At 29.9% G+C, this 13,266-nt stretch overlaps 2 protein-coding genes across 2 annotated transcripts; both read left to right on the top strand.

Annotated features, from left to right (window-relative positions):
• Positions 1–2,001: 2,001 nt before the first annotated feature.
• Positions 2,002–2,892, top strand: LOC100808586 (E3 ubiquitin-protein ligase PUB23). Its single transcript, XM_003520667.3, has one exon. It carries the CDS (start codon positions 2,002–2,004, stop codon positions 2,890–2,892), a length of 891 nt encoding a protein of 296 aa, XP_003520715.1.
• A 6,765-nt stretch (positions 2,893–9,657) lies between these two features.
• LOC100809123 (E3 ubiquitin-protein ligase PUB22) lies at positions 9,658–11,306 on the top strand. The gene has a single exon (XM_003520668.5). It carries the CDS (start codon positions 9,817–9,819, stop codon positions 11,077–11,079), a length of 1,263 nt encoding a protein of 420 aa, XP_003520716.1. The 5' UTR covers positions 9,658–9,816; the 3' UTR covers positions 11,080–11,306.
• Positions 11,307–13,266: the final 1,960 nt, after the last annotated feature.

Raw genomic sequence — 13,266 nt, forward strand, 5'->3', positions numbered from 1 at the left:
GTGAGGTAAGTCTTAATGTGGGATCTTTAATGCATTCCTTCTTATCGATTATTAGATATCTCAACGCAAAATTTGCAAGATTGAATATATACAAGATTTTTATTTTCTTTTTTAAACATATTTAAGAATTTGTTTTTGTCCCCATAAAAAAAGTAAGTCTTCTCCCCATATAATATATATATATATATATATATATATATATATATATATATATATATATATATATATTAAAATCAATAAAGAAAAGTATAAGGTCAAAAAGAGAATATGTTGATATTAATTTTATCACTTTATTATTTTAATTTTTATCATTCTCACACTTTTAGTATTAAATATGTAGTAAATTAGTAATACAAAAATACACCTTGACATAATTCCAAATAGATAGTGAAAAGAAAAAATTATCATCACTTGTTGATATTCCTTGGATTAATTAGGTCTTGTAGTTTTTAAAAAATGATTAAATATGATAATTTATTTTTAAAAGGTTCAATTAGATCTTTTATTTTATAAAATAAATTCAATTTAGTCTCATTATTCTTTCATTTGCTCCAAAAGTTTTAATAAATAAAACGTAAATTGATTTTAATTAAGACCAAATTAAATTCATTTTAAAAAATAAAGTATGTAGTTGAACATTTTAAAAATAAAATACCTAATTGAATTATTTAAAAAAACACACTTGACCTGATTGAACATACAAATAATAAGAATATCAAATTGAACTAGCAAAATAAGTTAGAGAAAAAAAATTAAACCATTTTATTATAGACCATTTCTTTGTTCTCATTAAGTAAAATGTTTGGACCCGCCTATAATAGGTAACACCATGAATTTGACAATAAATTAGGCTCAAATCCAAATTTAAACATGAATATGTATTCTCATATTACATTTTCAAGAACCAACTTTTAAACCGTAAAACAAATAAATTCTAAAAATTTAAGAATTTTTTTAAAGAAAGAGTGTAAGACCTAACACGCGTGTGTGGACATAGGAAATAACATGTTATTTTTCATCGATAAATAAACATGTTCTTTCCTCACACATTTTTGTCTTATGTAATAGTAATATTTAAGAAAACAAACTCAGTAAAACACATGGGAATAAAAATTATTAAAATTAGCATGATTATAAAAAAAATGTTTTCAAGAATATTATGTAAAAAAGAAAAGAAGTTACGTGCCGATATTTTTGTTACACATTTTTTCTCTCTAAAGAATATATAACTTTTCAGACATTGGTGGAAGCTAGGTTGATGCTTAATGGTCCTACCGAGCTTAGAAAAAGTGAAGGGATTTAAATAACTGTCTCCTACTATGTCCCAAATTCTGTCTCATCCGCTAACATATTGACACGTCATTTAAAAAAATTTATGTATTTTCTTAATCTGTTTTACATTACCCTAAAAGTCCTTATTTATCCCTGTTACTCCATTAACTCCTGGCAACACGCTGAAGCTACCTCCTGTTTAATCTCTACGACGTTGCTCCCTCATGCAATAATTTTTTTTAAGAAGTATGCAATAAAGTTAATTTCAATTAAACATTTCAATAACTTATGACTTTGTTAACTACTACATAATAATAATTATATACAATCGTATTCTTCAAATTTTAATACTTATAATATAAGATAAAACTAATTTGTTTATACATATAATTTAATCAGGTATCCAACTAGGTTGGATGTTTTTGGTTGTTCATTGGTCTTTTTGCATTGGAAGCTCTTTCTGTCTCTACTCGCGCGCGCACCTGGTAACCTCGTACAGTCATGCTCATACCCCCCACAATTCCGCGTATCTCTGGTTTGTTAATTAATTTTCACCCACTTTTTCCTTCCTTTGACCACGGAACGTTTACTTAGAAGTTAGAATGATGAATAGTAGAATATATAAAACGCTACGATCTCAGACTTGTACACTAATTTTCTTCCCAGTACTTTGCAATTCCAACAACTTTATATGATTATTTATATCTGCAAACTAGCTTGGTTTTAATAATGGATGAAATTGAAGTTCCAAAGTATTTCATCTGCCCTATATCCCTTCAAATCATGAAAGACCCGGTAACCACTATAACAGGTATCACATACGACCGAGACAGCATTGAACACTGGCTATTCACCAACAAAAGCACCACATGCCCAATCACAAGACAACCTCTCCCTAAACACTCTGACCTAACCCCAAATCACACCCTTCTCCGCCTAATCCAATTTTGGTGCACCCAAAATTGTATTCATAGGGTTCCCACACCTAAGCCACCACTTAACAAGTTACAAGTCCTCAAGCTTCTCAAAGATATCAAGGACCCCAACTTGCAACTCAAAACGATCAAGGAATTGAAATTGCTAGCAACTCGAAACGAGAGAAATAATATTAACAAATGTTTGTTACTTCAGGCTGGTGTCCCAAAGGCCATGATCTTATTCATGTTGACTTGTTTTAGAAAAAGTCAATTTGATAAGGCTCTAGAAGAAGCTTTAAGTTTATTGCAACTTGTTGATGTGCCAGAAGAGGAAATAAAGCTTCTTCTAGCAGAGAAAAATGATCAAATATTGGATTCCCTAACGCGGGTTTTGGGCTCTGATGAGATGGAGAATTCAATTGCTGTGAAGTCCCATGCATTGATGTTACTCAACACATTCATGCAAGAAGCTAGCTCCAGCGTAATGGAAAGTGGGACTAACCAACAAGACACGAAGGCTGCTTTTCATGCCATGTTAATCGCTTGCCACTGGGGGAGAAACAGGATCATGATGGTTGAAAGTGGTGCAGTTTTTGAGCTCATAGAGATTGAATTATTGACGCCTGAAAAGAGAACCACGGAACTCACGATGGAGATACTGTTTCGTCTGTGTTCTTGTGCTGAGGTGTCATTGCTTTGTTGACGGACTGATTGCAATAGCAGCACCACAGGAGACATTCCAACTACCAGACCCAATAAGGAACCGCACTAAGCCCACTTACCTGAATGACTATGCATAAGAGGGGACATCATGTGTGCTCACGATTCTGATAGGAGACGGCCATTGTGCTCCCTCAATTCTTGTCATGGTGGCTAACACAGAGAAGATGATCCTCCAACAACCTTCTACTAAAGTAGAGGAGAAGAGATTGGGAAAGAGGGAGAAGAAGAACACAATTAAGCAAAACAAATTAAAACCCTCAAATAGAAACCCTAAAATGAAAAATCATCATTCCCATTAAAGAAATTAGAAGACCCTAAAACTCTCATTAATGGGCTCAAAGGATCCTCCAAAAAATCAAAATATGAGTTTAAGACAAAGAATATTTGAAAAAAAAAAAAAGAAGAAATGAAACAAATCTCACTAAGAGATCATCAGGAATGGTGGTGCAGCCGTGGTGGCACAACGGAGCAGTGGAGGTGGTGTGGCGGGGTGGGAGGAATGGTGGTGCAGCCGTGATGGCACAACGGAACAGTGGTGGTGGTGTGGCGGGGTGGGATCAACAGATAGAGGTGTGAGACAGACTGATTTTTCTTCTTTGAGAGAAGCAAAATGTCTGAGAGAGAGAAAAAGAATGCATGAGAGATTTGTGTATCACTTGTATTTGAAATTCAAAAAACATTTTTTATTTTTTAAAAAAAAGGAGGACAAAGAAATGTATGATTAAAGACTAAAAAGCAGAACAAAGAGAGGTATGATGAAAGACTTAAATGCCGTAAAAATATACCATTGTCACAACTTGAAAAAAGTTTTTAATGTAATTTGAACAACCTATAGAATTTATAGAGACATTAGATGATAGTTTAGTGCTATTAATATGGTTTTACATTCTACCTCGTCTCTCCTAAGACGCTTTTGAAATGCTCTAAATTCAAATGCTTTAATTAAGTCGGAAATGAGAGCTTATTATTAATATGATACATTTTTAATGCTTTTGGAGGAACAATTCTCTTCTTCTAAAAGAAGACATCATTAGATAAACAAATAAGAGTCTAGAGGTTTAACTTAATTAATTGAGAAAAGTGAGTAAGCTATTATAAATTTTTAATATTTTTCTCATTCATACGAATAAAAAAAAATCAAATAAGATACATATCACTTACGAAAATATACATATGCTCTTCGAGATTAAAAACACATAAGTATCATAATTCTTTAAAGCATCATAAATTGAACAATAATGATATAATTATTTTTTGATACGGCTGACTTTTCATAAAATATTATGAATAATATTTTAGGCTATACTTGAGATCAGAAGTTAGAAAAATAAATATATTTTAGATTTACCATTTTGTGTCTCTAAATTTTAATTAATTTTACTTTTAGTCCTTAATCTAAATTTTCACATATCAAAGTTTTTAAACATTTTTCCGTAAACACTTTTATTCCATGTATTTAAGTAACACCAGTAAAATATGTTCGGCGTCAATAAATATACAAATGGAGGGAGTGTTTGTTTTTTCTTTTTACATACTAACCAAAAACATTTGTTGTAGGAGTTTCAGAAACGCCTCCGGTAATTAATTTAAGGCGCCCACTTATTAACGACCTTGTTCCCTGTATTTTACTCTATGAAATGGTATTCGGTAACAATAGAATGGGTTTGACGACTGATATTAACAGACACCCAAAAAAGTTTGATTAATTGGTCTTCGGTCTTTCTAAGGTTCCTGGTCAACATGATATTAATAGAAAGATTGAATCATTTTAATGTTGCAAAGTCAATAATAGATAGTTTAATATCGATCTATCAATAATTAGCACTCCTAATTTTTTTGGAGATATCCTAATTAATTATATTCTTAAACTTTGGTTGTTTAAGATTTTTTCATATAGAATAAAATTATTTTTTTTATGAATTTAGAAAATACCTCTATTTCCTTTCAAAAGGAAAAAAGAAAAAAAAGACCTCTATTTTTTTTATAAAAAAATTATACTAGTATTTTCAACTAATCTATTTACAACGTATTCCAATTTATTATAATTAGTGAGAAACTATTTTAAATGATACTTTTATTCAGCTCTTTGATGGGATGGTGTTTTTTTTATATGAATGGTACCAAAAATGAAAACTATTAATTTATTTTCTTAATTATTTTACCAAGAAAAAAATGCACAATTACGTATTAAAATTCTTAAAAAGAATTTTTTTTTGAAAAATAAATAAAATTCTAAAGCAACTGTAGTGAATGTCTTTTACACTTAATTTATTTTTTTATCTCTTTTGATATTTCTCTTCAAGAAAATATTTTTAATTTTTACTTAATTTCTTACTTATTTTCACTTATCCATTTTATTTTTATCTATCATTTTCTCTTCTTTTTTTTCTATCAAACAGGCACAGTGTCCAAGTTTATTTTTCGTTTATGAATTATGCTGTTTTAAAGTATACTTGCATTGACTTGACGCGGGGTCATCACGTGACAAATTTTATAGCCGACATCTCGACAATCACCAGCTACGTCATCGTGGCCATCACCAACTTAATTTACACTCATTTTGTTCGTGTTAAATTCTTAGGAAATAATATGAAAATGATAACATTTAACAAGATGATCTCAATAATAGAAAAATATATATTATTGTACGGTCATTGTTTAGAACCTTTCTTGTATATTATTTTTTTTAAATAAAACATAAAATCTTACTGAAATGAGATTTTTATTTTGTTAGTGTAAATATTGTGAACCTGTATGATAAAACTTTTTTTTGTGAACAAATGGGGCTAGGCCCACTTGTATGATAAAACTAATATCCCCCAATAAAAAACACTGGTGCGTGAAATTGAACATTCTTCCGTGTCATGGATTCATGGGAGAAAAACTTCAATTCCAAAAATACATTGATATATTGGGTGTGTGTATTGGAAAATTTATAGTATACTTTTAAAGATCAGTAGTTATATTTTCAATAATACAACATCAAATTATATAAACATGACTGATTAATTATATTATGTAATAATTACAATATTTTAAATTATATAACAAGGTATAATTATATTTTTAGTCTTTTTAATTAAGACTATAATTTATTTTACTCTTTCAAACTTTTTATTTTTTATAAGTAATTTTTTCAGTTAATTAAATTTATTTAGTTTTAAAATTGAGCAAATTACTCTATTATTTTTATTTTACTTAAAATCCGTAATTTCTCATTTGTTACTTATTTTTACCGCAAAATCAAGTTGATTATTTTAAGTTTCTTTTACTCAAAATTTACTAATTAATTAACAAATCATATTTTAGACAAAACTAAAATATATTCTGTCATTTCTTTTATCTTCGAACCTTAATTTTACATCTTGAAAATTTCTTTAAATTTCATTAAATATTCACTAATTTGATTTTTAAACTTTTAAATCGGTTAAATGTATATTTAGTCTCTGCAAAATGGAAAAATTTCAATACCTTCAAAAGTTTATCTATGATTTTCATTATTTTTCTTCAATTTAAAAGCAATATTTTTGGTTCCTACGATCATATGACATCTGTTAATTATTTATGTGTCTAATAGAAAGTCACATAACCATCGCATATAAAAAATACCAAAAAGTACTATGTGATTCCGTATGTGAACACGTGGCTCCATAATTTGTCTTAGTCCTAAAATATGTTATTTTTCAGTCTTGAAATGAATACTAATGAAAAACATTCATTTTGGAGATGAAAATCAAATAATTTTTTTAATAGGGACTAATTCCAAAATATTCAATCGGAGATAATAAAAAAATATTTCAAATTTTATGAAATGCGGGATAGAAAAATGATCCCTGGGAAAATATGAAGATGATTTTTTATTAATTAAGCTTGAGTTAATAATTAAAAAACATTTAAAATTATATGTATATATAATTAAGGTGGTTCTATATTGTTGAAAGTATAGTCCCTGCGATTTTTTTTATTCATATTCTAGTCCTCGTAGTAAAAATAATAAGTCTTCAAATGCGAAGCCCAAAATGAGCTAATATCTACAAGATGATGTTCAAATGTTAGAAAAAATTATATTCCCTGTTATTGTCCTCTAGAATCTCTTAAACACAGATAAGGTGGTTGACTTAGCCGACAACACTAACAATGATCCATATATTCGATGCTTAACGTGAAGGAATTCTATTGCTTTCACTCTATATATGGTAGGAATTTGGAAATAATTTTAAAAAAACTCACCTTTAGAGCAATGTAATTATTATAACAAATTGATATTATATAGCCACTACGATATTTGGGAGTTGCAAGCCCTCAAAGAAAAGAATAAGACATGCACTACAACATATATACCAGTATAAATTCACTTGTCATCGTTCATTCGGACACGTCATGTATATAATGTTTGAGAAGAATACTGATTACGGTGAGACGACCAACCACTAGGGATGATTCTTATGTGCATTAATTGGACAAAATACTATACTAGTAGCTGTCACATCATTTTTATATTTGTATGTTAAACAAATACCACATGTTTGTTAAATTTTATTTCAAACGAGTAATAACTAACAATTTTAATGTTTGCTTATATATTTTTGTATTTGAATAATTAGTATGCATATCGAGAATTTTTATCCCTACTTTTATTATATATAAAAGTATTATTCTCATTGTTTCGAAATTATTTGCCTTTAATCTTGTTCAACATAAAGTTAAGATTATTATTTATTTTAAGAATATTAAATTATTAATTAAACTCATTAAATAAAGATGCAATCCATATCATATAACTTCACAATATCCAGTAATTTTAAATTAATAATAAAACTGTGTTTAGAATATTGGCCTAATTAAATAATAATTAATTTATTGTTATAATTTTTGTTATTTAAAATAAAAATATTGTACCCGCAATTTAAAAACAAAAGCAATTTACTAAGCTCTAAAAAATGAAAAAAAAAAAAACTGGACACGTACTTGGTCAAATTAAACATGTTGGTACTAATTACTTAAGCAAGGCTAGGTCAAATGAAGAAGATAATAATAACACTCATGAGACACGACGCCGACGGCCATCTCTACGTCAATGAGCAGTGATGAATCTTTATCGTCTCAATTCTCAAACAATAATCTCAACTTTTTTTTTTTTTTTTTTCATCTTTGTTCACGCTATGTATACACATGTTATGTAGATATAAACACTTTACTTTGTCGGCCAGCAGCCAAATGCTAACTAAAATTTCATTTTAGATAAAAATCACTGTACTAGTAATTATAATTTTGTCGAGTATTTAAATAAGTCTTATTCATTAAATTTTTTAAGGGTATTTTAATCAAAATCATTCTATACATCCTTTTTGCAACCAACCGAATTCTAGACATCCTTCTAACTAGTTACTTTAATAGTTTTAGTTAAGAATATCGTTTTATTTTGAAGTAATACTTTTACTTATTATTTCTTAATCAACATCCTATGATATATCGTTTTATTTTGAAGTAATACTTTTACTTATTATTTCTTAATCAACATCCTATAATAAATATATGCAGTTGTAAGGTATGTTTTTATATATCATTACTTTTTATTCATTTCTTAAAGAAATCGTTAGTTGTTACTTAATACTTAAAAAATATGTTTAATGATATAATATTAGTTTTTATCAAAATATAATGTAGTTGTTTTTATTAGATTTGACGACACCTGTTGATTTTTTTTTTGTGAACCTCTTTAGGAATTATGGATGATGCTTAAATTAGAGGTGTAAATATATGCAAACAATAATATGTTAAAAATTCAAATTTTTTACCTATGTCTCGATAATCTTTTATATAGGAGAAATTAAATTATTTAATCTCAATGTTTTATTTTTCTTTTAGATAATGTAAATAAAAAAATATGAGATAATTATCTTATTTTTCCTTTAATAAAAGATACTTTCTGATATTAAAATTATATATTTATTTTATGATTAAGAGATAAATTTTTCTTTTTACGTTAATTAAATTGCCTATATATTCAGGATTTGAGTAGCCTATTTGAGTAGCCTATTTTACCATTGATATGATTTGTGCCACAAATTTCTTTTAGAGTTGAAAGAATTGAGCTTGAACTCTAAATCAAAGTGTTTATCAAGTTTTTGTTAATTTTAAAAGTCAATTTCTGGGACGGCCGGGTAAAATTAGTTTTAAGTCAAATGATATTTTTGTTCATTAAATAAAATTAACCGTAAATGTAACGATAACATCCACAAATTAACTAAATAAGGTCAAATCTTTTAAAATTTCGATTAAAGTATCATACTTTTTAATTTAATTTGATAAAAAAGAGATGGCAAAATTAATATGCATCACATGAAGTATTTCATTGCTATTGAGGATAACAGGATAAGGATGAAATTAAGAAAAGAATTGAAGCACGTTGTTTGATAATAAAAAATAAAAAAAGAAAAAGAAAAAAGAAGCAAGTTGATAGACAGTAAAGAGAATACGACCGCTAAAGCTGTCAAGTGGCTAATTCTCCCATGTGCATTAAATGTTTCACTCAGTTTTTTTCTGTTCATGTTTTGTCTCATGTACGTGTTGACGAAGGACTGGGTAAAGTGAACCAATCACAGTTGAAACTTTCCTTCTTTTGGAAAAGTCATCGCACACACTTTCTCTCTCTTCAAATGGAGGCTCTAGTATTTCTTTTTTTTTTTTGCGTGTTTTTCACCACATTTTGCACACGCACCTGTGTATATATACAACACCACACCGCTCTCATTTCTCAACTCCAAAGTTTTCAAACACAAAATATACCACTCTTCAATTCACAAAAAAACACACAAACCTCTTCAGTTCACAAACCACACAACCTCTTCTAATATTCGTTTTCTGATCTACGCAAGGTTAAGGTTAATTTGCTTCTATCTACATGGACATTAACGAGATCGATGTTCCTTCATTCTTTCTCTGCCCCATTTCGTTAGAAATCATGAAGGATCCAGTGACGGTCTCAACAGGCATCACCTACGACCGTGAAAGCATCGAAACATGGCTGTTCTCGAAGAAAAACACGACATGCCCCATGACCAAACAGCCCTTGATAGATTACACCGATCTCACACCAAACCACACCCTTCGGAGACTCATCCAAGCGTGGTGTACCATGAACACTTCTCACGGCATCGAAAGGATCCCAACCCCCAAACCCCCCATTAACAAAAATCAAATTTCCAAGCTTCTCAAGGACGCTTCTCATTCCCCTCTCACATGCCTCAGGAGACTCAAATCCATCGCTTCAGGAAGCGAAACAAATAAGCGGTGCATGGAAGCTTCTGGTGTTGTTGAATTTCTAGCATCAATTGTAATCAACAACAACAACATCGTTTCTTCAAATGAGGCTGACTCAAATGAGGGATCTGGATTCGAGTTGAGAACAAGTGCAAGCGATGAAGCGTTGAGTTTGCTTCATAATCTTCATTTATCTGATCAAGGGTTGAAGACTCTCTTGAGCTTCAAAACCGGCGACTTTATTGAGTCTTTAACAAGAGTTATGCAAAAGGGGTTCTTTGAATCACGCGCTTATGCAGTGTTCTTGTTGAAATCCATGTCCGAAGTGGCTGAGCCAGTGCAATTATTGCATCTAAGACAAGACCTTTTTGTCGAACTAGTACAAGTCTTGAAGGATCAAATTTCTCAAAAGACATCAAAAGCAACACTTCAAACCCTGATCCAATTCTCTCCTTGGGGGAGGAACAGGATCAAAGCTGTGGAAGCAGGTACCGTTCCTGTTTTGGTAGAGCTTCTTCTCGATTGCAAGGAGAGAAAGCCTTGCGAGATGATGCTGGTGTTGTTGGAAATTCTATGCCAGTGTGCTGAGGGAAGAGCAGAACTTTTGAATCATGCAGCAGGTCTTGCCATTGTGTCCAAAAAGATTCTAAGGGTTTCGACTTTGGCCAATGATAGAGCTGTTAAGATTCTTCTGTCTGTTTCGAGATTCTCTGCGACTCCACATGTTGTTCAAGAAATGCTTAAACTTGGTGTGGTCGCGAAATTGTGCTTGGTGCTTCAGGTGGATAGTGGAAACAAGGCTAAGGAAAAGGCAAGAGAGATTCTCAAATTGCATGCTCGTGCGTGGAGGAATTCTCCATGCATACCGAACAATTTGCTTAATTCATACCCGAACTATGTGTGAAATGATACGAGAATTTTGAATGGTACCTCTTTTAGAAATTTTAATGTACATAAATTATTTGGAAAGGACACAGTTAGGTGTAAGTTATAAATATGAGCAGCAACTATATATATTGATTGCCCCACAAAAAGCATAGGTGGGTAGTGAGATTTCAGGTTTTGATTTGTATTTCCTGACAATTGTGTGATGGATTTTTGTTTTGCTAATTAAGCTAGCTGACACAGAAATGAGAAAAGGGTTAATCAATCATGATTTAATTTTATTCCAGATTTTGAGTTAAATTCTCTTTTTTGATATTTTTTCCCCTTAAACATTCAATGGCTTGAAATACTATAAAAGTTGAATTTGGAGCAAGCAAATGTTGTGGGCATGTCTTAATTAATTAAAGAAAATGCCGTGATGTATAATAACATATGCCGTGGCCTAATCACAATTGAGATGAATTACTTTTTAAAGTAATTTAGTTCCATTTAAGCAACTGATTCTAATTTGAAGGGCTTTAATTAATTGTTTCATGACGATAATATTTTGTTCAATATAAATCATATTAACAACTTCTTCCACTATGACATTAAAAATGCTGGAGTATGAATTTTTAATTGCCCACATAACTAACGTGGGGAATTGGGCTTATTGAATAAATTGAAAGAAGCAAAATAAGAACTTAAATTTTTGTCTGAAAAGAAAATAACAACTTTTGATACTCACATAATTTAGTATTCGCATTTGATTGTTGAGGCATATCAAATGAAAATATTATTGATAAAAGTTGAAAGGAACTTTTAGTATATTTTTGTTTTGACAGAAGGAACTTGATTTTATTACTGTATTACTTAGAGTCACGTGTTTTTATGTTCTAGTTTTAATAATAAATGTGTGTGAGAGATATATGATGTATATATAGACATTTTTCTCTACATAGTATACTATAGAAATGCATTTTATAGTAAGAAATGTAAATCTTAACCATAAAATCATATATATATATATATATATATATATATAATTTAGTTTCTCTATTAACAAATTAAAAAAAATAGTTTCTCTTGTACATATGAAAAAAAAAACAATTGGTGGAGCTATACCTTACCGTGAATTAATATTTCCATTTCAAGTATTATTCGCATAAAAGATACTTATGCGCTATACATGTTTCAATGTTCATTTTTTCTTGCCTTTAACACTTATATAAAATTAAATTAATATATATGTGTGTATACCAACCTTTTTTCATATAAATTAAATTAAATCAATATGTGAAAGAGCCGCGTGTGGCATGTCCCCCGTTTTTTTGTGAAAGAGTCGTTGCGTTGGTTAGGAAAGATTGAGTTGTGATACGCACTAGACTACGTACGTTGAGCAAGAAGGATCGCGAAATTTGTTATACTTTGAAATTTTGTCAAGTGCTTGCAAGTGCATTGTTGGATTTATTTTTTTTAATAAAAAGTTTCATTATTTCCTTCAACAAATCAATCGTGATATATGTTCTTCTAGAAAATGAACTCTCTAGGAGCGCCTAGTTGTGAATGTGATGTTCAAACTTTTATCTAGACCAAGCTAGCTAGTTCGTGTAAAGTTTGAAACCTAATATGATTTGTTAGTAAGAAACTTCTTCATCGATCTATGCATATTGACCCAAAATAATAAACAGAAGCATACCTTCGGATTCGACGTCCGAAATATTAATGGCATGTAAAACAACAGCCCGATCAATCGGAAGCTGCGGCTAGAGCTGAATTAATGACAAACAATTAATTTTTCCAAGCCAATAATGCTCATGAATTCGTCAAACCACTTTATAATATTAATTAATGTGTATGAGCTTGCACAGGGTATTGCCATCCCTTAATCCCTCAATGATCTATGCTGTCTATACCATTTTACGGTATGAATATAGTGGCAGAATCTTATAAGATATATAGTGACCATTGTCTCCTAAGAATATATATAAGAATAAATTAATATATTATGTAGGTATTAATTTCTTTGTAAGATGGGATTTGATCTAATTTATCAATATATATATATATATATATATATATATATATATATATATATATATATATATATATATATCGTCAGGGCCAGTTTTTTAGATCACGAGCTTAATTTTCTAGGACAATGTGTTGCACTTGCACATATTTTATGTACTGTGGTTGCTCTCTGTAATTTCAAGTAGTTTCAGTT

This window comes from Glycine max, chromosome 3, assembly GCF_000004515.6.
Source record: "Glycine max cultivar Williams 82 chromosome 3, Glycine_max_v4.0, whole genome shotgun sequence".
Lineage (NCBI taxonomy): Eukaryota > Viridiplantae > Streptophyta > Magnoliopsida > Fabales > Fabaceae > Glycine > Glycine max.

Bases quoted from the DNA above. Each gene is read 5' to 3' on its own strand.
- LOC100808586 (XM_003520667.3), top strand. From the start codon at position 2,002: ATGGATGAAATTGAAGTTCCAAAGTATTTCATCTGCCCTATATCCCTT.
- LOC100809123 (XM_003520668.5), top strand. From the start codon at position 9,817: ATGGACATTAACGAGATCGATGTTCCTTCATTCTTTCTCTGCCCCATT.